Below are 22,770 nucleotides of genomic sequence, written 5' to 3'. Positions count from 1 at the left end.
CCCCAAACGCCCACTTGTGCCCCCTAGGGTCCTTGAAGCATCCCTCCCGCAGAAAGTCAATGCCAAGAATGCAAGGTGCATCTGGACCAGTCACTATGTCGTGCTTTCCCCATTCATTCCCGGTCAGGCTTATCTCAGCTTGCAGTACAGTCAAGTCTTGTGAGCCTCCTGTGACTCCTTGAATGCTTATGGACTCAGCCCCTTTGTACCCCGATGGTATCAGGGTGCATTGGGCCCCTGTGTCCACCAGAGCTCGGTACTTCAGGGCTTCTGAAGTGCCAGGCCATTTCACGTACACATCCCAGTATACTCTGTTATCCCTGGCCTCCACCTGGCTGGAGGTAGGGCACCTCTAATGCTGGCGGCAATGTCCACACTTGTCACATGGTCCTGTGTTACTAGGGGAAGGGTCTCTTGAGCGAGAGGGACCACTCCAGGAAACTGGGGCAGCTCTTCTCCTAGATGAGTTATCCCCGCGGTGCCCACCTTGCAGTTCCCGCACCCTGTTCCAGAGGGCAGAGGTGGGTTGGCCATGCCAGGTGTCCATGTCCTCTCCATGGTCACAGAGGAACCTCCACAGAGACCCCCTTGACATTCCCCGATTGGCTTGGGGTGATCTCCTAGGGGAAGGTCGCCTGTTCCTGATTGCTGAAACCTGGACCCATTCTGAAGGAGAAGGGGAAAAGGAGGCATCGCTCCCCTTTTTCAGTTCAGACATGGAGGTCTTGATCTCTTTGACAATGTCTTTAGCCATAGTTTCTATGGCTGAGATCAGGGGTTTCTGATTTACGCTGTCCTCATATTCCCTTAAATCATTGGCAAACTCACAGACAGTTTTAGGACTTCCATCCTGTCCAGTCAAGAGTATCCCTCCTAATGTGTGAGCATATTTCTGAGGAGCACCCTGGGTGAGTTTCTTTACGAAGGGCCGTCTCATGGGCACCTCTTCTGGGTCCGAAGGGAGCTGGCCATCCCCATAAATTATTTCCATCACGGCCATCTGCCTCAGATACCGAATGCCCTGTTCCATAGTTGTCCATCTAACTGGGGCCCAGGGCAGGTCATCTCTTGAGCGGTACCGGCTCTTGATGGCGTTCAGAATCCGGGCCCAGAGAGTGTGTATTCCATCAAGTTTGGCTAACTCCTTGTCCAGACCAGCATCACGAGTCAGGGAGCCTAAAAGCTTTGCCTCCCTCTTATCCAGGTCCACTGTGTCCACCCCCTCGTCCCAGCATCTCAGGGCCCAGCTTAGTATTGGCTCACCCTCTTTCCTGTCGTAGTCCAGACGAGTTTGCCTTAGTTCCTTTCTGGGCAGCGATGTAACAGTTATTTCCTGGTCTGAATCATCTTCATCCACCGCTGGGTTCTGTGAGCTGCTGGGGCCTGCTGAGGTTCCTTCCTCACCATCCGTGCTTGGCGATGATTTTTGATTTCTTTTCCTGCGTGTGGTGACCGGTGCTAGAGAGACTGCATTGGCAGGAGCATCAGGGGTCAACTGTGGGACTGCTGATGGTGGGGCAAACCCTTGTGCCTGGGGCTCAGGCTGAGAGCTGGCACAGTCATTACAACCCGACCCCTCCCTCTTTGTGTCTACAGAGTGCTTACAATGCCCACAGCAGACACGCCCCCAGTCATTAAAGAGCACAAAGGAGTGTGTTATCACCCTCCAAACAGCTCTTAATGGGTTAGCTAGTCCTCCACCCAACACGGTCCCAGCAAATGCCACTATAAGGATTACATTTAGGCATATGGAGCATATTGCAACGTAGAGCAATTTTCCATCACAGGCACTTTTATCTACACCATTGGTGTCATAACTTGCTTCAGGAAAGTTTCCTATGTTAGAAAAGTTACCACTGACAGTGAAATTCAATGAATTCAAGAGATACATGCCTAACTTAATTGGTAAAGTTTTTATCCACTTGATCAGCATCTCTATCATTAACCACACCATGTGGTAAGTTATTAATTTGTAGATGTGGGTCCAAAAGATCCGGCCAAAAGCCCATGCAAAGGCTTGGACCATCAGGTTCTTTAAAATTGCCATTTCTACTTCAAGCTCCTTTTTCAGAAAAAAAAAGGTATTGCTTTCCCAATACAAGATCAATTTCCAAGCCCCACGTTGGAGGCGCCAAAAATTGTAGTGGTTTGAGCCTTAACTTAGAGTTAAAAGCTCAAATGGGGAAAAGGCTGAGAATCTCTTCCCCACTTCCCCCCCACCTCCTCCCTCCAAACAGGGAGAGGAGGGAAAAAAAGGGTAAGGAGCAAATCCACTAATCAACAATCTGGAGTCAGCTTGGAAGTAGAGAGGCAAGTAATTTTTTTTTCTTCAAATATATATATATATAGCAATAACAGGGAATAAGGTTCACAAGGGCAAGGAACAAGAATGGATGGGAGGGGAATAGAAAAAAAATAATACAAAACCAGTCTGTCTCTGAAGAGGCGCAGAGGCAGCAGGGAGAAGGATCAGGTCCAGCCACGTGGCTGAGGATCAGGAGAGCAGCTGCAGTAGCTCTCATCCAGCAGAGGCAGGAGCCAAAAAGGAAATCCAACAGCTATGAGGTCCTGCTTTTTATACCCTTGCTGGGCAGGGAGGGGGGAGTGGAACAGACTCAGCTTTCCCAGGGGGGAGACGCCCTTCAGGGAGTGTAAAGTACCCGCAAGCCCTCCACCCTGCTTTCTTCTTTTGTTTTCAGAAAAAGGTGTTAACCCACCACATAGGGATACCCAGATTTGATGTAAATATGTTTGTTAATTATAGTAGTAATAGTTGTAGTAATGAGAGTGAAATGGCAAATTGTAGTGCATTATTGATTAAGGGACTGACTCAGCGGTTACCGTATGATCCTGAAGAACTGCGATTATTGGGCTCTCAGCAGGTTGGCAATGCATCGAGAAACTGGACTCAAACATGTATTGTGGTTGGAGGTATGTTTAAAGGACAGCAAGGTTTTGAGCAAGTGTTAGAAGGTTGGGGGAAAATGCCAGTTGGGATACAAAGCAGCTCTCAGGGATGGACTGACGTTTGTCCTGAAAAACCATATAACGTGTATGGTGACTACTGTGGATGGAATGACAAAGCAACCATAAAAGGTCTCATCGTGCCAAAACGGTGGGGTGCATATGTAGCTCAAGATCTCAGTGCAGGGACTTCAACAATTAAGAATGAAAATATATCCTTTTTATGGAATAATCATATAGCAAAAGCATTGCTGCCAGGTATATTTTTGATTTGTGGAGATCGTGCCTGGCAGGGAATTCCAGCTAACCCAGTGGGGGGTCCTTGTTATTTGGGGTCTTTATCCATAATAGCACCTTCTCAGACTCAGTGGTTAATACTTTTAAAGCAAATAAAACAATGGAAAAAACGCACAATTGAGCAATTACCATCAAATTGTAATGACCAAGTGGAATTATGGGGGAATGCAATGAGAGCCTTTGTAAGTATAATTGTGCCAGGTGCCGCTGCAGGAAAAGCCTTGAGTGCAGTAGAAAAATTAGCGTGTTGGTCAGTAAAAAACGCAAATGTTACCGCTCAGGTGTTGGAAGGGTTATTGTTAGATCAAAAATCATTGAAGCACGCATTACTGCAAAATTGTGCTGCAATTGGTTTTTTGTTGTTGGCTGAAGGGCATGGATACGAAGATTTTGAAGGAATGTGTTGTTTTAACTTGTCGGATCATGGAGTGTCGATGCATGCTGAGATTAGGTGGCTAAAGAATCATACGCGTGCTGTTACAATTATAAAAAGTCCCTTAGATGATTGGTTAAGATCAATGTTTGAGAATATGTCACAGTGGGTTATACAATTGATAAAAGAAGCTTTAAGGTTTTTAGGTATTATTGTACTAATTTTGATTATTGTTAAACTTGTTTATAATTGTATTATGCAAAGTGTTCAAAGGATAACCTCCAAGGCCTTACTTGCACAAAAGAAAAATGGGGGAATTTGTTGGGGATTGTTTTGAGCAAGAGGGGACATGGGTCCCAGGAACACCTGTGCAATTCAGGCCTTGAAGAATTCTCTGTTGATAATATAGTGGTGGAGTAGGAGATGTGGGAAAGTGCTGATTGCTTGGCATGCTGAAGTCCAGCTGCCCCTGAGAAGGGAGGCAAACAAGATAAGGAGGAGGCGAGATCTGGGAAAAAGAGCAATTAGACTGAGTAGAAAGAATTCCACAGAGCTGTGAAAACAATGATGTAACCTTTTAGAGAGAAACCAGTAGTATGTGTTAAATTAGAATAGAATTAACTATGCATAAGATAAGACTATAAATAATGAAGTGTGGAACAATAAAGTTGGATGATTACTATCACTCATATTGAGTGCTGTCATCCCTGTCTCTGTTCTCGTCAGTAGTGAACGGTGCCACATCCAGCTGGCGGCCAGTCACCAGTGGTGTCCCCCAGGGTTCACTGCTGGGCCCCATCCTCTTCAACATCTTCATCGATGATCTGGATGAGGGGGTCGAGTCAGTCATCAGCAAGTTTGCAGATGACACCAAGTTAGGGGCAGATGTTAGTCAGTTAGAGGGTAGAAAGGCTCTGCAGAGGGACCTCGACCGACTCGACAGATGGGCAGAGTCCAATGGGATGGCATTCAACAAGTCCAAGTGCCGAGTGCTGCACTTTGGCTACGGCAGTCCCATGCAGAGCTACAGGCTGGGGTCGGAGTGGCTGGAGAGCTCCCAAACAGAGAGGGACCTGGGTGTGCTGATCAACAGCCACCTGAATATGATCCAGCAGTGTGCCCAGGTGGCCAGGAGGTCCAATGGCATCCTGGCCTGCATTAGGAATAGTGTGGCCAGCAGGAGCAGGGAAGTCATTGTGCCCCTGTGTGACCGTTTGAGGCTGTGCCTTTAAGAAAGGGAATATGGTGGACGGAAGTTGGTAAATGAAAAGAACAGTCTAAACTAATTTCATTGGTGAAGTGGGGGGAGGCACCTTCTGAACTGGGAGTGCAGGAAGGTATACTGGGCTTTCCAGCACTTTTCTGCAGTCTTGCTTCCGCTTTCTTTTTCAGGCAGCAGCTTGCAGCTCCTGGGCTTTCTGCCAAGGCTTCGGCCTTGAAACTGATAAAGGCCTGTATTAACAGCTTTCCAATTAACACAACAGCTTCTAACTTTTTTTTTCTCTCTCTTTCTCTCTCTTTTCTAACCTATTCTGGGGAAAGGGGGGAGAGAGGGGAGAGCGGAGGTGGGAAACCCCCCTCAGCAGAGGGGGGAACTCTCATTTCTGTGCTACTCTATTGTATATCTTTGTATATATTATAAATATTGTAAATTTGTATATATTCCCCTGCATATCCTACATTGCTTTGTAAATATACAGCTCCACTGCATTGCTAATTCAGCTGTGAGGTTTTTTTTCCCTTTCCCTTCAATTTTCTTTCCCTTTACTTTACAGGGGGGAGGGAGGAGGCTTCTTGGCCTTACCCTTCCAACCCCACGACACCCTGTACTCTGCATTGGTTAGGCCGCACCTTGAGTACTGTGTCCAGTTCTGGACCCCTCAGTTTAAGAAGGACATCGAAACACTTGAACGTGTCCAGAGAAGGGCAACAAGGCTGGTGAGAGACCTTGAACACAAGCCCTATGAGGAGAGGCTGAGGGAGCTGGGATTGTTTAGCCTGGAGAAGAGGAGACTCAGGGGTGACCTCATTGCTCTCTACAACTACCTGAAAGGTGGTTGTAGCCAGGAAGGGGTTGGCCTCTTCTCCCAGGCAACCAGCACCAGAACAAGGGGACACAGTCTCAAGCTGCGCCAGGGGAGGTTTGGACTCGAGGTGAGGAGGAAATTCTTCACCGAGTGAGTCATTCGGCATTGGAACGGGTTGCCCTGGGGAGGTGGTTGAGTCATCGTCCCTGGAGGCGTTCAAGAGGAGATTGGACGTGGCACTTGGTGCCATGGTCTAGTCATGGGGTCTGTGTTGATAGGTTGGACTCGATGATCCTCGAGGTCCTTTCCAACCTTAGTTATACTGTGATACTGTGATACTGTGACAGGGGAGTTGCAAGTACAGTTCAGCCCAAGGCAAACATTTTGGTGGTGTAAAAAGACATTTTGAGTCTGATCTATGGATACATTGGCAGGATATTGTTACTGGGTGACAGATTCTACATGGTCCAGAATCATATTTAGAAAGACTAGCTATGGAGTGTCAAACAACAATATGGCATATGAAAAAATAAAAGGCAAAGGTATTTCCCTGTAATGGAAAACCAGCTTTCATCAAGAGGCCACCAACTTCTGTTTGTGGGAGGCACAGAAAATTTCATTTTTTATTCCAGATGATATAAAGAATGAGAATGCTTTAGTATCCTTTTGTACAAACAAAACATTGTATGCTGTTTGCTTTGTGGGTGCATGTTTGCAGTCTGATTTGGTTTTGGGACTTTTATATTAAGATGACATTGCAGTAACTCTGGTCTATGCTGAGATTGTGTTAGCATTCATACACTAGCCTACAAGGACAAATCAACTGATAATAATTCTGAAGCTCTAACATTTTGTTTCTACTAAATCCCTATATTGTGTGGAAAATTAGTATCTATCAAATGAGAATCAAGGTATCTCATAGTTTCATAGTTTCATAGTTTCATAGTTTCATAGTTTCATTCAGGGTTGGAAGGGACCACAAGGATCATCTAGTTCCAACCCCCCTGCCATGGGCAGGGACACCCCACACTAGATCAGGCTGGACAGAGCCTCATCCAGCCTGCTCTTAAACACCCCCAGGGACGGGGCCTCGACCACCTCCCTGGACAACCCATTCCAGGGTCTCACCACTCTCATGGTGAAGAACCTCCTCCTCACATCCAGCCTGAATCTCCCCACCTCCAGCTTCATTCCATTCCCCCTAGTCCTATCACTACCTGATATCCTGAGAAGTCCTTCCCCAGCCTTCCTGTAGGCCCCCTTCAGATACTGGAAGGCGACAATTAGGTCTCCTCGGAGCCTTCTCTTCTGCAGACTGTACAGCCCCAACTCCTTCAGTCTGTCCTCATAGGAGAGGTGCTCCAGCCCTCTGATCATCCTCGTGGCCCTTCTCTGGACACGTTCCAGCACCTCCACATCCCTCTTGTAATAGGGGCTCCAGAACTGGACACAGTACTCCAGGTGGGGTCTCACCAGGGCTGAGTAGAGGGGGAGGATCACCTCCCTTGACCTGCTAGCCACACTTCTCCTGATGCAGCCCAGGATCTGATTGGCTTTGCGGGCTGCAAGTGCACACTGAGAGCTCATGTTGAGCTTTTTGTCCACCAGCACCCCCAAGTCTCTCTCCTCAGGGCTACTTTCCAGCCAGTCACTGCCCAGCCTGTATTTGTGCCTGGGATTGCCTCGACCCAGATGCAGGACCCTGCACTTGCTCTTATTGAACTTCATGAGGTTGGCCTGTGCCCACCTCTCCAGCCTGTCAAGGTCCCTCTGGATGGCCTCCCTTCCCTCCAGCGTGTCTGCTGCACCACACAGCTTGGTGTCATCAGCAAACTTGCTGAGGGTGCAGCAAACTTGCTCCATTGTGCTTGTGTTGAAAATTCAGTAGATAGTGAGTAGGTGGTGTACTTTGTTTTGGGAGAGTGGGTAATACTTAGGGGGTTAGATGTTTACTCTCTGTACCATGGTTACACTTGTATCTACTCTGAACCAATAACCTGGATCTGTGCCTGGATCATTGGTCAGCCTTTTGCAGCGGGAGCCTTCTTGGAGCAGAACCTCACCTGTTTTAGCATGCACATATATGCAAATGCCATCTTTCTGAGACATGAATGCTTGTGTCTGCAAATATAAATCAAGGGTCCTGTACTCAGTAACAGCCCAGGCTTCTTCCCCTTCTTTCAGGGAAAATAATGGAAAAGGCATCCCTTAAATCCAGATGTTTTGGGCTTAAAGCAGCAGTAGAAGCATTATTGTCTGATGAGATTTTTTGGAAGTACTCAGGATCCTGTTTTCCAGGGTTTCAGTGGCCTCTCGATGAATGGAAAACACTGCAAATACTGCAAGGTTGTCAGGGGAACATGTAGAAGTCAGTAAAACCCCACCATGTGTTTCTTGTATCCTTAGAGCTTGAAAATACATTTTAAATGACAATGCATTGATTTATTTATCTGTCAAATGGTAGGTTATACTCTAAAGCCTAATAAAAATTTGAAATTCTTAGGACCAAAAAAGGTCTTCCACAGTGGTTTTGGCTAAAAATGATACAGTTCAGTTAGATAATGTTATTATCTGTAGCTAACCAGTCATAGCCTTTGTCCATATTCAAAGTACGGACCTTGGATTTTGGAATGTTGCTAGTAATTTTTAACTCAGGATTGCACAAGACAAAGACATATTATTTTTATGAGTAAGACATTTGGCTTAAGTACCAGCCTGAAACCAAAATACTCACACAGAAAAAAATGGGCTTTGTTCAGGGGATTCTGAGTGAAATTCTGTGACTATCTGCATTTCACATCTATTATAATGATACTAACATCTATTAATCTGCTGCTAGCACCATCCCCCTTCTTTTTACCACACAGAAAAACATAAATCCTCCTGAAATGCTCCATTACAGTGCTTTTGTTCCATCTTTTTCAGCTTCTCAAATCCTTACTGAAAAATGGATGAGACCTCTGAATGCTAGTTTAAGAGGAACTGTTTAAACAGTTTTCTCCATGTTTTTACACTTTCAGTTGGCTAATGATTACTTAGATCTTCAGTGATTTAGCTTGGTGGAAAGTACTTATTGCATTGTGGTTGCTTCTGGGTTTGTAATATTTTATGTTTGTTTTTCTTCAGCCCATCAGATTCACGTCCTTCTACACCTAAAAGTGACTCAGAACTAGTCAGCAAACCTGTGGACAGAAGTGGACTGAAGAATAATCCTCAAATGCACTGGGCATGGGGAGAACTACCCCAGGCTGCAAAGGTATCCAACATAGTTTGTTTAATTCAGCCGGGAAGGGGTTCGTCTCTTCTCCTAGGCAACCAGTGCCGGAGCGGGGGGACACAGTCTCAGGCTGCGCCAGGGGAGGTTTGGACTCGAGGTGAGGAGAAAGTTCTTCACCGAGCGAGTCGTTCGTCATTGGAGTGTGCTGCCCAGGGAGGTGGTGAAGTCACCATCCCTGGAGGAGTTTAAGAGGGGATTGGACGTGGCACTTGGTGCCATGGTCTAGTCATGGGGTCTGTGTTGATAGGTTGGACTCGATGATCCTTGAGGTCTCTTCCAACCTTAGTTATACTGTGATACTGTGATAATTCCTGGTAGTATCTATTATGTTTTAATGGGGTACATGTGCTTATTGTAGTGCACACTGCAGAAGAAGGAATGGATCCTGTTTTTATATCAAATTACAATGTTTTATATAAGAGAATTGCATCCTCCTCTGTAGGAATAGAATAGAATAGAAGGAGGCATAGAAAAGAGCCTTGTGCCATGGATGTTCTCAACACTAATAATATACAGTTGAAAATGAAGAAGTACCTGAGACCTAGATTTATAGAAATTAGAAGCTTAAATAATATATCCTATCAAACCCAATCTCCTGTGGGAAATCACTGAAATTCATAAATGGTCTTAGATGCAAATGAGGTGCTTGTGTTAGTGATGTGGTTCACAAGAATTAAAATTGTTTGCTTGAACACATAAGCATTCAGAAACACCTGCAGTTCTGTATCTTTGTACGCTGGGACATGCTGTTCTTTTAGCTGAGTCAACTGGCATGATGCCTGTTTGCTGCTTGAAGCCAGTTGGCCCAGGTAGATGGCAGGATCTGTGGTGTTCTAGCAACATTGTGTCCCATGGTGCACAGTAGCCACGTGCAGCTGTGTACATTGCAAATCAGTCAGGTACTGCCTGGCTCCTTGTGGTAGCTATGGAGTCAACATTCACATACAGGAAAAGGAGACTTACTGCTTACGCTTGTCAGTGTAAGAAATAAAGGTCAGCTTCCAGTAGAATACTGCAACTATGGGGCAAGGCTTGCCCCTTCTGCTGAAGGGTAGCTTCACTACAGAAAGGAATGCAGGAGTGACAGGGTCAGCAACAGCATAAAGAAACAAAATTCTTGCTTTGCAGGACAGGGAATTTGGTATCCTCTCAGAAAGAAGAGTTTTATGTTCTATTGGTTTTGCTTGAGTTACAATGGCACTATTGTAATTTATCTTTGTATGGTGGGTTGAAAGGCTGATCCTCCCTCCCCTCCCACCATGGGCAGAAAAAATGAGACTCAGACAAACGGATTGCAGAAGTGGTGGAAAGTTTAAATGGAAAAGCAGTGAATATTTTACAGAGAACCACAAGCACAGTGACAAAAGGAGATCCCAAAGCATACCCAGAAGCATCCCAACACTCCCCTTTTCCCCACCTGAGGGTACACCCAAAACCCCCGGGGCTCTTTCTTCTCCCCCCTCTTCCACTGTTAGGCTAATCTCAGCTGGCCAGATCTGAGATTGCCCTTCCCCCTTCTCCTCCAGGCATTAGGCCTGGCCAGGCCCCAAGAGGCCTCGAGATGACTCCCCCTCCATTACCAGACAGGGATCATCTCCATAGGAGTGGTGAGGGAAGAAAGAGGAAGTGCAGGACTTTGCCAGTGGTTTTTGTAGGGAGCAGGACATTATGGGATGAAATATGCAGCTTCCTGTGTCCACTCACTGGGCTGGACCCTCGGGACACTGGAAGTGTGTCTTATGTGGCAGCATCAGGGGGGCATCCAGCCTGAAACACCACAATCTTTAATTCACTGTTGGTATCTAGTGAAATAAGCAGGGGTGGGAATCCATAATTCTTAATTCCTTCAGAAGAGCTCTGGCTTCATCTTTAGTAAGTCAAATACGAGCTGTCACATCACCTCTGCATTATTCTCTGCCTTATGTACCTTACACAAGAACTGGGAACTATTTTCTGTACCTAGCACTTAAGTGCACAGGTCCAGGTAAGAGTCTCAAAATGAGTTTTCTGTTATTTTTATCCCAGTCACACAGCCTGGTGTGTATTGTAAATCTTATTTCTGGAGGCTTTTCCCTCTGCAGTCCCTGCCTGTGTCCCTAGCCAAGCTACTCAGAATTGGTCTGGCCATAGCTGAACGGAGGCACATGCTGTGGATGATGTTAAACTTTGTGGAAGCATTTGTTTGCTATGACATGAGGGTTAGAGCAGCTATACAGCTGCTGCTGTAGGAGCTCAGCTTCCCTCTGCAAGAAACGGCTCCAGTCCTATGCTCAGAGGAGTTATAGAATTGTTACTATAAAGTGATATAAAATCTAAATTGGGGGTATAGATGAAAGACAGTGTACCCCTGTCCTGGTCCTTGAGAGCATCCTGATCATGTAAGGACTCCAGTCTGTGCTCCCTTTGTGTGTTTGACAGGATTACCTTCTGAAAGAAAACTAGCATTTGTGCAGGAAGGGAGGAGAGCAGAGGTGCAGCTTTGATGTGCTCTCAGGCAGGTGAGTGGGAAATGAAGACTATAGAGTGCATCTCAGAACAAATCTTTCCTGGTCCCAAGATAAAGTTGAATTTTGTGCAAGCCAATGCAGGGCAGAGAAGTCTTTCGTACACTGAAGCCTTCAGTTATGTTGGTGGCTTTCTGCTCTAGTTGGTTAACTTCAGTGAGGTCAGATTCTTAAAGTAATGGTTAGAACTCTGTCCAATTGTTTTAAGAGCTTTTCTTTAGAGCAATCTGTTTATTTTCCTTACAGGCCAGTTCTCTGCTCAGAGCAAAGGAACCCAGTGTGGAGGATGTAAATCCTTCTGAAAGTGCTCACTTCCAGGTCATCCAATGTTCCACTACAGAGGAGTTTAATACTGTGTTTCCTCTGCCTGCCCTTGGACAAGCAGATGCAGCAACTGCTGATGAAAGCAGCTGAGACAAATAAGCTGACAGAATCTCCAGAAGCATCTGTACCATCTCTGGCTGCCAGTGAAGAAATCAAGCTGCAGCTTGCTCAACCCAACTACCTGGCAAGACAGATTCCCCTTCCAGGAAAAAAGGTAAAGCTGTTGGTTCTATACTTTTATATGATTTTCATCTTTTAATGATAATGAAACACCTCATTGCCATATAAATTCATCTGTGCCCTGAAGGCACTTTCAGATCTGGAAAGGAATAAACTTTGGAAAAAGTCTTCAAAACCTGAGCTGCCTTCAGGCTGTTCCCAGGAATCATGTAGTAAGATAGAAGATTTGTCTTGATCTAGGATTTTTGGCAGCTCTATGCTGCCCAAAACTGCAAAACTTGCATCCATCCATGTTTGACAGATTCAGAGATTTCACTTTTTCATACAAGCACACTACAGATCTGCAGGTTCACCTGCTGCAACTACTTTCTGAGCTGTTTTGTGTTACTGGTAATTTTGGAAACACTCTGTCCTAGTACAAACTTGTAGTATATCTTTTGCACAAACAGATTTGTCATAAAGTAAGGTGACTTTATTTGACATGGGCAATCTCAGTTCTTTGTGGTACAATTTCTGTCTGAATTAATGAAATATAACTCCATCTACTTCTCTACTAATTAATTTCTGGACTTTATGTCCATGGTATCTTATTCTGTCTCCACATGAAATTTATTTGCTTACAAATGTTTTGTTTTAGAGCTCTGATTATTCAGTAATTAAGTCCTATGCAAGTATAGTTTGTGCAGTTGCTTTTTAATCAGTAAAAATACAAGTTTCCTACCCACATGCCCATGCATTCCACTGTCTTTGAGGAAAAAAATTATTTCCTCTGCTTACTAGACAGTCTTAATTGCATTTCTGATGTTGGAAATTGGAACAGAGAGAAGTTGTAGATTTTAGAATTAATTCCAAATTAAGCTTTGGTCTTACAGTGGTTACTTGTCTAGATGTACCAGTGATGACTGTGTGGTGGTACTAGTGACAGACCTAGGTTGTCTTGTACCCAGCAATGGTGCATGTGCACATACAACAGTTGTATGTGCTAAACAGTGAGTTGTCTTCCTAACAAGCCAGTTGTAGTGTAGTATAATCTTTTATCATACCAGGTTGGAGGGGACCTCAAGGTTTATCTGGTCCAACCTTTCTTGGCAAAAGCACAAGATAGCCAAGATGGCCCAGCACCCTGTCCATCTGAATTTTACAAGTGTCCAATGTTGGCAACTCCACCACTTTGCTGGGGAGATTATTCCAATGGCTGATCATTGTCATTGTGAAAAATTTTCTCTTGTGTTCAGCCAGAACTTTACAGGAGTAACTTGTACCCATCTGTCATTGTGTAGCCACTTGTCCTGTCACCCAATGAATCCTTGATCTCAAGCACTGCAAGTACCAGTGGCTGTGGCTGGTGAAAATGTGATGGTCACAGCAAACAGGAGAGTTGCCCCTGCAAGCAGAATGATGGGCAAGAGCCTCCACAGGTGGCAGCCATCAGGAGAAGAGATGGTCCCCAGTAAACTCTCCAGTTCATAGGGAGCATGATGTTTATGGTATGGAATCCTTCTGCTGGCTAGCTTGGGTCAGCTGTGCTGTCTTTCACTCCTCCTTGCTTTAGCACCTGGCTAACTGAAGTGCTAAAGATCTTGATCACTCTGGAGACCTGCACACCATGACTGATCATGAACAAAACCAAAGCATCTGATCAACTCTGTTCTCACCAACCTAGGTGCTGCAGTCTTCTCAAAAATGCAGCTTATAGTTTCATAGTTTCATAGTTTCATTCAGGGTTGGAAGGGACCACAAGGATCATCTTGTTCCAACCCCCCTGCCATGGGCAGGGACACCCCACACTAGACCAGGCTGGACAGAGCCTCATCCAGCCTGCTCTTAAACACCTCCAGGGACGGGGCCTCAACCACCTCCCTGGACAACCCATTCCAGTGCTTCACCACTCTCATGGTGAAGAACCTCCTCCTCACATCTAGCCTGAATCTCCCCACCTCCAGCTTCATTCCATTCCCCCTAGTCCTGTCACTACCTGAGATCCTGAGAAGTCCTTCCCCAGCCTTCCTGTAGGCCCCCTTCAGATACTGGAAGGCCACAATTAGGTCACCTCGGAGCCTTCTCTTCTGCAGACTGAACAGCCCCAACTCCTTCAGTCTGTCCTCATAGGAGAGGTGCTCCAGCCCTCTGATCATCCTTGTGGCCCTTCTCTGGACACGCTCCAGCACCTCCACATCCCTCTTGTAATAGGGGCTCCAGAACTGGACACAGTACTCCAGGTGGGGTCTCACCAGGGCTGAGTAGAGGGGGAGGATCACCTCCCTCGACCTGCTAGCCACACTTCTCCTGATGCAGCCCAGGATCTGATTGGCTTTGTGGGCTGCAAGTGCACACTGAGAGCTCATGTTGAGCTTTTTGTCCACCAGCACCCCCAAGTCTCTCTCCTCAGGGCTACTTTCCAGCCAGTCACTGCCCAGCCTGTATTTGTGCCTGGGATTGCCTCGACCCAGATGCAGGACAGAAACTATTTTCTGGTAACAGAAAATTGATTCTATGGTTCTGTTGCAGCAAAGTCAGGACAATCTGTGATGATCCTGTCAGCTGAGAATCGTTGGTGTTCACTCCTGTGCTGATTGTGCTGGGACAGGACTGTAGGCCAGCCATGGGCTGCAGGTCATGAGCAGTTTGGAGTAAGCAAGGACAGCTGATCTGAATTGGCTCAAAGATGTATTCAGGACCAGAAACATCACACTCGGCACCAAGGACCAAGTTTTGCTGAGGATGGGGACACCTCTTGCTCCTTCCTTTCCTTCTCCTCCTGCTTCTGTCCATCCCTGCAGGGCCTTGTTTCCCTTTGGCACTCCTGTGCAGTATGACCACTGTCCATTGGCTGGGCTGAGTGTAGCTGTGCAATTTTCATTGCCGTTGGTACTGCTCTGTTGCGTTACTTCTCTTTTCCAAGTGGGGACTGAAGATTAATTTTCAAAGACTAAATGCTTTGATTAGCTTACTGTGATCATAGGCTTATGCAAATAGACCAAAGTTTTCCTTTTGATGTTTTCCGACAGTGAACACTGACTTCTAATTTCTAGTGGTCTTGTCTGGAGTAGGGAGGCTTCAGCATAGCTCAGAACTAGTCCTCTGCTGTGCCATTTGTATATTCAAAGTCTGAACAATGTACATGAGCAACTTGTTTTGAAGTTTTTGGCAGTACCATTTTATACAAACATGGTTCACAAAGGGTTATAACTTGTCTGGTTTCTCAATCTTAAAAGGAATATTTAAATAGTAATAACAGTTCTGGCTTGTTACTCAGAAAATGCTCATTAATAGGCTTATTTGTGCCATCCCTTACAGACAAACGAAGCCAGCATCTTGGTACTGATGGTGTCTATTTAGATGACCTCACTGACATGGATCCAGAAGTTGCTGCACTTTATTTCCCCAAGAAGTATAAGTCCTTTGCTTATATATTTTTTTACTATTTAAAGAGCTTTTGTCACCTTCCAAATTTAGATCAAACTCCTGGTTGCCAACCAGATAGGACCTCTTTTGGTTTTTGTTTATTTCATTTTTTTTCAGAGTCCAAGCATAGGTGAATACAGAAGGAAAAGAAAACTCTGTAGAGAGGAATATGGGAGCTTTTGGAAGGCCCTGCATTTGGGCCTGAGAAGTGTACTTGAAATTGATTTTTCCATTTTTGTCAGTTAAGGGTCATATGTTGACTGTGGATTGTTATGTAATGTACAGTGAAGTTTGTGAGTGTTACTCATGTGCCCTAGGCAAGCCATTTGCCTTGGGATATATTTATCCCCATGTCCTTGCTTATTACTATGAAGAACATATCATAGAATCATATATCTTTCTGTATTAGCAAAAAGCTGTTGCTCTATTGTTGTTCTGTTGTGGCTGATCACCTGTAAACATGAATGTTGGAAAATAATTTTTGGAAGACACATGACAGGCATGTTTATGAAAATATTGCATCCTGAACATACAATTTCCAACTTGTACAAGTCTTTATTAGAGCCTCTTATAACATTTATAGTCCTCTTTCCACATCATGCTCTAGGCATTTCAGAGGTCATTGAGCAACAAATAAAGTAGCTTGCATATTTTATTTTTCTTGCTTGCTTAAGCTCAGCTGCTGTAATATTAGCATTTCAACAAAACATACAAAGCCAATCAGATCCTGGGCTGCATCAGGAGAAGTGTGGCCAGCAGGTCGAGGGAGGTGATCCTCCACCTCTACTCAGCTCTGGTGAGACCCCACCAGTACTGCATCCAGTTCTGGAGCCCCTATTACAAGAAGGATATGGAGGTGCTGGAATGTGTCCAGAGAAGGGCCATGAGGATGATCAGAGGGCTGGAGCACCTCTCCTATGAGGACAGACTGAAGGAGTTGGGGCTGTTCAGTCTGGAGAAGAGAAGGCTCCGAGGTGACCTAATTGTGGCCTTCCAGTATCTGAAGGGGGCCTACAAGAAGGCTGGGGAGGGACTGCTCAGGATCTCAGGTAGTGATAGGACTAGGGGTAATGGAATGAAGCTGCAGGTGGGGAGATTCAGGCTAGATGTGAGGAGGAGGTTCTTCACCATGAGAGTGGTGAAACCCTGGAATGGGTTGTCCAGGGAGGTGGTTGAGGCCCTGTCCCTGGAGGTGTTTAAGAGCAGGCTGGATGAGGCTCTGTCCAGCCTGGTCTAGTGTGGGGTGTCCCTGCCCATGGCAGGGGGGTTGGAACTAGATGATCCTTGTGGTCCTTTCCAACCCTGACTGATACTATGATACAGATTATTACTATGGAGGGAAAAGTTGGATTGAAAATTCCTTTCTCAAATGCATTCATATAAATCTGGAATGGAAAGCAGAGTTTGATGAGCCTGCACTTTGTAATAATAGTAATCACAACTACAGACAGATTTTAAGGGTGTCTAATGATTTATTGTTTCTTAATTTTTTTATCTTCTTAGTTACATGTAGAGTATATTATTTATATGTGCACGACATAAGTACACAAACATCTACGTCCTTTGTTTTGCATTTAGCTGTCAGTTTATATAATGAACATAAATTAAATAATAAATGGATTTGTTTATTCTTGTTTCTGTGGTGGGAATAGTTCTAGTATGACCTCTGATTACAGCATTGTTATTCTGTTGGCTAAGACTGTACAGTTTATTACCTTATTTCTCCTATCCGTTCTAAACAAGTGAAGCTGTAATTATACATGCCTAGTTTAGACAAATAAATAGAAGCAATTTTATGGCAAAATGAAGCAAGTGTTTGTTGAGGGGGAAAAAATTTGGGAATGAATTTAGGAAGACCTAATTCCTGATTGTGGTGGGTTAACGCCTTTTTCTGAAAACAAAAGAAGAAAGCAGGGTGGAGGGCTTGCGGGTACTTTACCCTCCCTGAAGGGCGTTTCCCCCTGGGAAAGCTGAGTCTGTTCCACTCCCCCCTCCCTGCCCAGCTAGGGTATAAAAAGAAGGACATCACTGCCCATTGCAGGCTCGAACCCGCAATCTCAACACTCGGAGTCTTATGCCCTACCAACTGAACCACGTGGTCCTCCCAGCAACACAGAGTCATTCTCCTGCAGTGTGAATTCCTTGTGGACTCGTTGGGACATTCTGGTCACCTGGCAATACCTCACAACTTCTCAGCCGAGCCTTTGTTTGCTTTTACAGTTAATCAGCGGCTTTTTTCCACCCCTGGGGCAAGCCGGTCGGAGCAACGACCACTTTTCTCCATCCCTCCAGGGAGCCTCAGCCGACCGCTTCCAGCCGCGGTCCGAAGCTACACAAATGCACATCGCAGGCACATCGCTCCCCCACTGGGCGTATCGAGGCATCACCGCATCCGATTCACAGCCCTTCCCCCGGCAGAGGGGGCGGCTGCCGCACAACTCGCTGAGAAGAGAAGAGGCGGAGCCAGGAGCTTGGCGCCATTTTCGGAGCATGTCCGAAAACACCACGGAAAGTTTCACAGCTGCCGCCGCCGCTTGAACGCAGCCCAGCACGGGTGGTGCCGCCGCCGCCGCTTGAACGCAGCCGGCCCGGCCCCCGCCGTCTCTGTCGCCGCGATGCAGAGTCCAAGTCACCTCCACCCCCTCGGGTTTCGGAAGCCGTCGCTTGCCCGCTCGCCGCGGGAGGCTGTGCCCCGCAGCGGCCGCGGGCCGACCCTGCTCTGCTTGCCGCTGCCCCTCCTCCGCTTCGCTCCCTGCCGCTCGTCGCTCCACAGAGAATAAGGAGGAAAAGGCAGGTCTCGCTTTCTTAGGCTAGTTGAGCATTCTTAAGCCGCCCTGGGCAGAAAGTCACTGAAAGAGCCACCCCTTGCTGTTCCCAAGCAACAGGAGGGACTTCCATGCTATCAGCCACGCACCAGGAGTCCTTCTGCAGCCCACAGGACTCCACACAGTCGCCCCGACAAGAAAACTTGAGGCCCCAACTTGCAAACCCAAACCGACGCCCAGAACTAAATTTAAACTCTCCATCTTTTGCAATCGATCTGCAGAGTGGGCACAGCAGCCAGCCCCACGTTGGGCGCCAAAATGTAATGGGTTGGGGCAAACCCCCTCCCCACCACAGGGCAGGAACGACGACTCAGACAAACGGATTGCAAAAGTGATGGAAAGTTTAAATAGAAAAACAATTTAAAAACAAACAACAATGAAATCTTTACAGAGAACCACAAGCACCGTGACAAAGAGAGAGATCCCAGAACATGCCCAAGAACATCCCATCCCCACCTGGGGGTACACCCAAACCCCCCCAGGGCTCTTTCCTCCCCCCCAACCCAGCCTCGGGCCTGGGCAGGCCCAAGGGAGGCGGCTCATGCCATTTTACCTAGGCTGCAGCTGGGGACAAAAGAGGAAGTGAAGACCCTGCATGGGCATTTTATAGGGGAGCAGGGCATTATGGGAAATGGAATACCTGCCTGTGACCACCCCCTGGGCTGGGCCCACCCGTAGGGACCTCCCAGGTGTGTTCTGTGCAGTGGCATCCAGGCCAGCACCCAGCCTAAACCACCACACTGATTTTTTAAATATTTTTCTTTTTCCAGTGGAGATAATGCCCAATGCAAGAACACGAATGACATGGGGCTGCAGTCTGTCAGCCACTCTCCGCAGTCTGTCGGGAGCTCAGGTGTTGACAGTGGGGTTGAAAGCACCTCAGATGGAATTCGAGATTTGCCCTCCATTGCTAGTGTAATCCATGAATCATTTAAAGTTCTCAGGAGGCAGTTTACTTGATGACAATGTGTGTTTCATAAGTCTTAATTTAGCACCTACTCCATGTAGTCAAGCATCCTTGTTCAGTAGCCATCTTTACAACATAGGTTTCAATAGAAGCTCCCTTCTTTTGGAGGATTTATTCATTGTGTCCTTTGTGGAGGCTTGTAAATGTTATTTTGTCTTTATGGGCACTATGATTTCCACATTAAGATTTATTGCAGTAGGGTGGGGCTAGGTGAAAAGTGTTTGATAAAGGAAATGAAAAGTTTCTTGCTGTGTTTCATGTATACTTACTCAGCTTGCCTTTTATATCGTTTCAGGGAGGTGATAGAAAAGAAGCCAGAAAAATTTAAAGTTCAGTGTTTGACAGACATCAAAAATTTATTTTATCCCAACACAGAACCCTTTTATGCTGCCTTTGGAAACAGACCTGCTGTAAGTAATAACTGAATTAATTTCTGTTGCAGAGAACTGAAAGGTTGCTATTATTTCTTAGTTCTGTTGCATTAGCACCTAGAAGCTTTAAATGGGAGTTAAGAATATTTTTTAGGCCCTAAACTTTAGGAAGTATATAAAATCTTTCTCAAAGACCTCACAATGTAGGATGCAAGTATAGATGGGAAGAGCAGCAAAGTAACTATGTTATAGCTGCATAAATTAGCATAACAGTAAAGACTGGTTGAAATCCTAATCCTATGTGAAAAAATCCTTACACTTGTGTGAAAACATTGATTTCATTTTACTCCATACTGATACAGTGTCAGTGAGATACATCTTGATAGAAAGAAAATTTTTCAGATGAATAGTGGTAGGACTGAAATTAAAAACTCTTAAGTACACCTAAAAGAAATTGGATCTTTATATTTGAAATAACATTCCAACATTTCACTACTTCAGCTATTAAACCCATGATTTATATGAGTAAAATTGAATCTTCTTTTTCCTCTGATCATCTTTGCTTTTGTCAAGCTTTTCTTCAGATCAAAACTTACTCAGTGCATCCCTTAACAATTTGAATTTCTTAGAACACATTCCCAAATTTTGTTTCTAATTGTACTTCCCAGAGATGCATCTGTGTTATGTGCTGGTGGGAGGCACATTGGTACTCTTTTGGCATATATTCCTTGCTTTTTCTTCTTTGCCCCTTGCTGTGACATGGAGTCAATATATGGGTATGACACAAATTGGAACTCTGGAGTGAAAAGATGTTTCTAGGGGTTTTAAGGTAGACACAGTTGTTATTAATTTCTTTTGTGACTTTTCCATACAAACTAATTGCTATTTTAGGTGTCAGTTATGTTATTCTCTGTACATTGTTGCAAGGTACTGGCTACAGCACACTCAGGAAATTAAATATTCTCTGAAAGAAAAACAAAAGTGCAATTGCTTTTACACTAATATCATTAGGGTTTTTTAATGTTATTTTTGTGTTAAGGGAAGTTCCTGGGGGGGGAAAAAAAATATAACAAGATTTTGATTGGTAGTTTAAACTGAAGTGGCAAACTCCTTACCTGGCTTCAAATTGTCTGTTTCATGAGCATTTTCTTAGACTGACCTCATTTAAGGGTAACGAGGCTGGTGAGAGGCCTCGAGCATAAGCCCTACAAGGAGAGGCTGAGGGAGCTGGGGTTGCTTAGCTTGTAGAAGGGGAGGCTCAGGGGAGACCTTATTGTTGTCTACGACTACCTGAAGGGAGGTTGAAGCCAGGAGGAGGTTGGTCTCTTCTCCGAGGCAATCAGCACCAGAACAAGGGGACACAGTCTCAAGCTGTGCCAGGGGAAGTTTAGGCTTGAGATGAGGAGAAAGTTCTTCACAGAGAGAGTTGTTAGCTGTTGGAATGAGCTGCCCAGGGAGGCGGTGGAGTCACCATCCCTGGAGGTGTTCAAGAAGGGATTGGATGTGGCACTTGGTGCCATGGTTTAGTAGTCATGAGGTCTTGGGTGACAGGTTGGACTTGATGATCTTTGAGGTCTCTTCCAACCTTATTGATTCTATGATTCCATGATTTGTAACAATGGAGCATTTCAGATGCACAATAACTAGGTAGTTCTGTATTCCAGCAAGAGTAAACATTGTTGTGAATAATTATTTTCTTTTTTTTCCTCCCCTCTGTTTAGGATGTTTATTCATACAAACAGGTGGGGGTTTCCTTAAACAGAATATTTACAGTTAACCCTGAAGGAGAACTTATATAAGAGCGTGCAAAGACAAATATCTCATCATAAGTAACTTCTTACTCCTAACTCCTTATAGACTAAATTGCCAGGGCTCTGGGCAGCCTGATCTGGTAGAGGATACCCCTGCTTACTGCAGAGGGGGTTGGACTAGCTGACTTTTGAATGTCTGTTCCGATCCAGATCATTCTGTAAATTAATTCACTGTTCTAATCTATAACTCAAGTTGCCGAAATATGCATTTGATTTTACCAGTGAGAAATTCCTTAGCATATTTCAAACAAAACATTAAAAGTATAGAATAAAATTCAGACTTTCAACTTTCCATCTGTTAAACTGGTAAAAAAAAACCCTGATAAAAATGCTTTAGTGTTTAGTTTAATATATTCTATCTACTTTAATTATATAAAGGAGTTATCAGTGCCACCTGATCTAGGTGTGCCTGTGTGTGGTGAAGGCACATTATGCCCAGATACTGAATCTTGTCCCAGCATGTGGACAAGTTCCCCCTCCTCCAGGAGGAAGACAAAAGCCAAGGCATTAGCCAGGCTTGCATGCACCCAGCGCATGCAGTGCTCATGCTGATACCAAGTATGGGCATAATTCTAGCTTCACGCTTTCTATAGGCTGAAGCCAGTTGTTTATGAGAGTGCCCATTGGTCAAGCCCAGCCTCAAGGAATCTATAAGTATCACCCCAGTTGGTAAACAAGTTGCTCCCTCATTCACTTTGTCTCTGTGCTTGCTCAAGAGAGCAACTCTTGAGCTGCAGCCTTTGCCATTGAGCTTATTGTTGTTAGCTTCTGTTATACATGCACGCATACTGAAAGCCTCTGCATCGTGAGAAGCACAGAGGGAGGACCTTAGCATCACTACAGCCAGTCGTACCGACCGGGAGAGCCCACCATACCACCGGAGGACTGGACCGACCCCCGAAGGTAAGATCTGCCCAGTTGCCGGGGAGAAGGGACTTGATCGATACCGAGTCCACATATGCCTAGCCCGGCCATAGCAGGAGAGGAGCCGCCGAGTGCCTCTCTGAGCCCTGTGAATCTCAGGGAAGACTAAAGCATTGTTCGTGCCTATACTGCACCGAACCCGGGACCACTCCGAGCGTCCCGCTATTCCTTTAAACTCAGTAAATGAGAATCCGCCGCCTAACGCAGCCTCATTCTCTCCCTGAGGCTGTTTGCATCAGCCCAGAGAATCGCCGTGGTTGGGTTGACCCCGTAGCATTGCCTGCTGCTGCGTTGTCCGAGCCCACCTACCGGCCACCGTCATCCCGCCCTGCCGTGCGAGCAGACTTTGAGGGCCGACTCCACGGGCCGACCCCGACCAGGACCAATCCCTGTTGTCTGGAGGGAATCGAATATCTTCCACGTGTTTTCCATCCACTAGCACTCAGTTCAAAGTATCCGCGTCTAGCAGAGTAAGCGCTGATGCATAGGAAGATTGTAATATTGCTGTGTATAGCCAGAAG

At 45.6% G+C, this 22,770-nt stretch overlaps 1 protein-coding gene across 1 annotated transcript in view; it reads left to right on the top strand.

Annotated features, from left to right (window-relative positions):
- Nucleotides 1-22,770, top strand: part of LOC137443319 (phosphatidate phosphatase LPIN1-like) — a 106,405-nt gene that overhangs the window by 79,735 nt on the left and 3,900 nt on the right. The window contains 8 exon segments of the mRNA XM_068142909.1: nucleotides 8,788-8,917; nucleotides 11,689-11,849; nucleotides 11,851-11,915; nucleotides 11,918-11,980; nucleotides 15,244-15,337; nucleotides 18,947-19,123; nucleotides 19,439-19,553; nucleotides 21,236-21,336. Of these exon segments, the coding sequence (XP_067999010.1) occupies nucleotides 8,788-8,917; nucleotides 11,689-11,849; nucleotides 11,851-11,915; nucleotides 11,918-11,980; nucleotides 15,244-15,337; nucleotides 18,947-19,123; nucleotides 19,439-19,553; nucleotides 21,236-21,336 (906 nt within the window).

This window comes from Melanerpes formicivorus, unplaced genomic scaffold (assembly GCF_026170545.1).
Source record: "Melanerpes formicivorus ecotype bairdi unplaced genomic scaffold, bMelFor1.0.p_v2 SCAF_9, whole genome shotgun sequence".
Lineage (NCBI taxonomy): Eukaryota > Metazoa > Chordata > Aves > Piciformes > Picidae > Melanerpes > Melanerpes formicivorus.
Note: the sequence above shows the minus strand (reverse complement) of the source record. Positions and strands in the feature narration are given on the sequence as shown.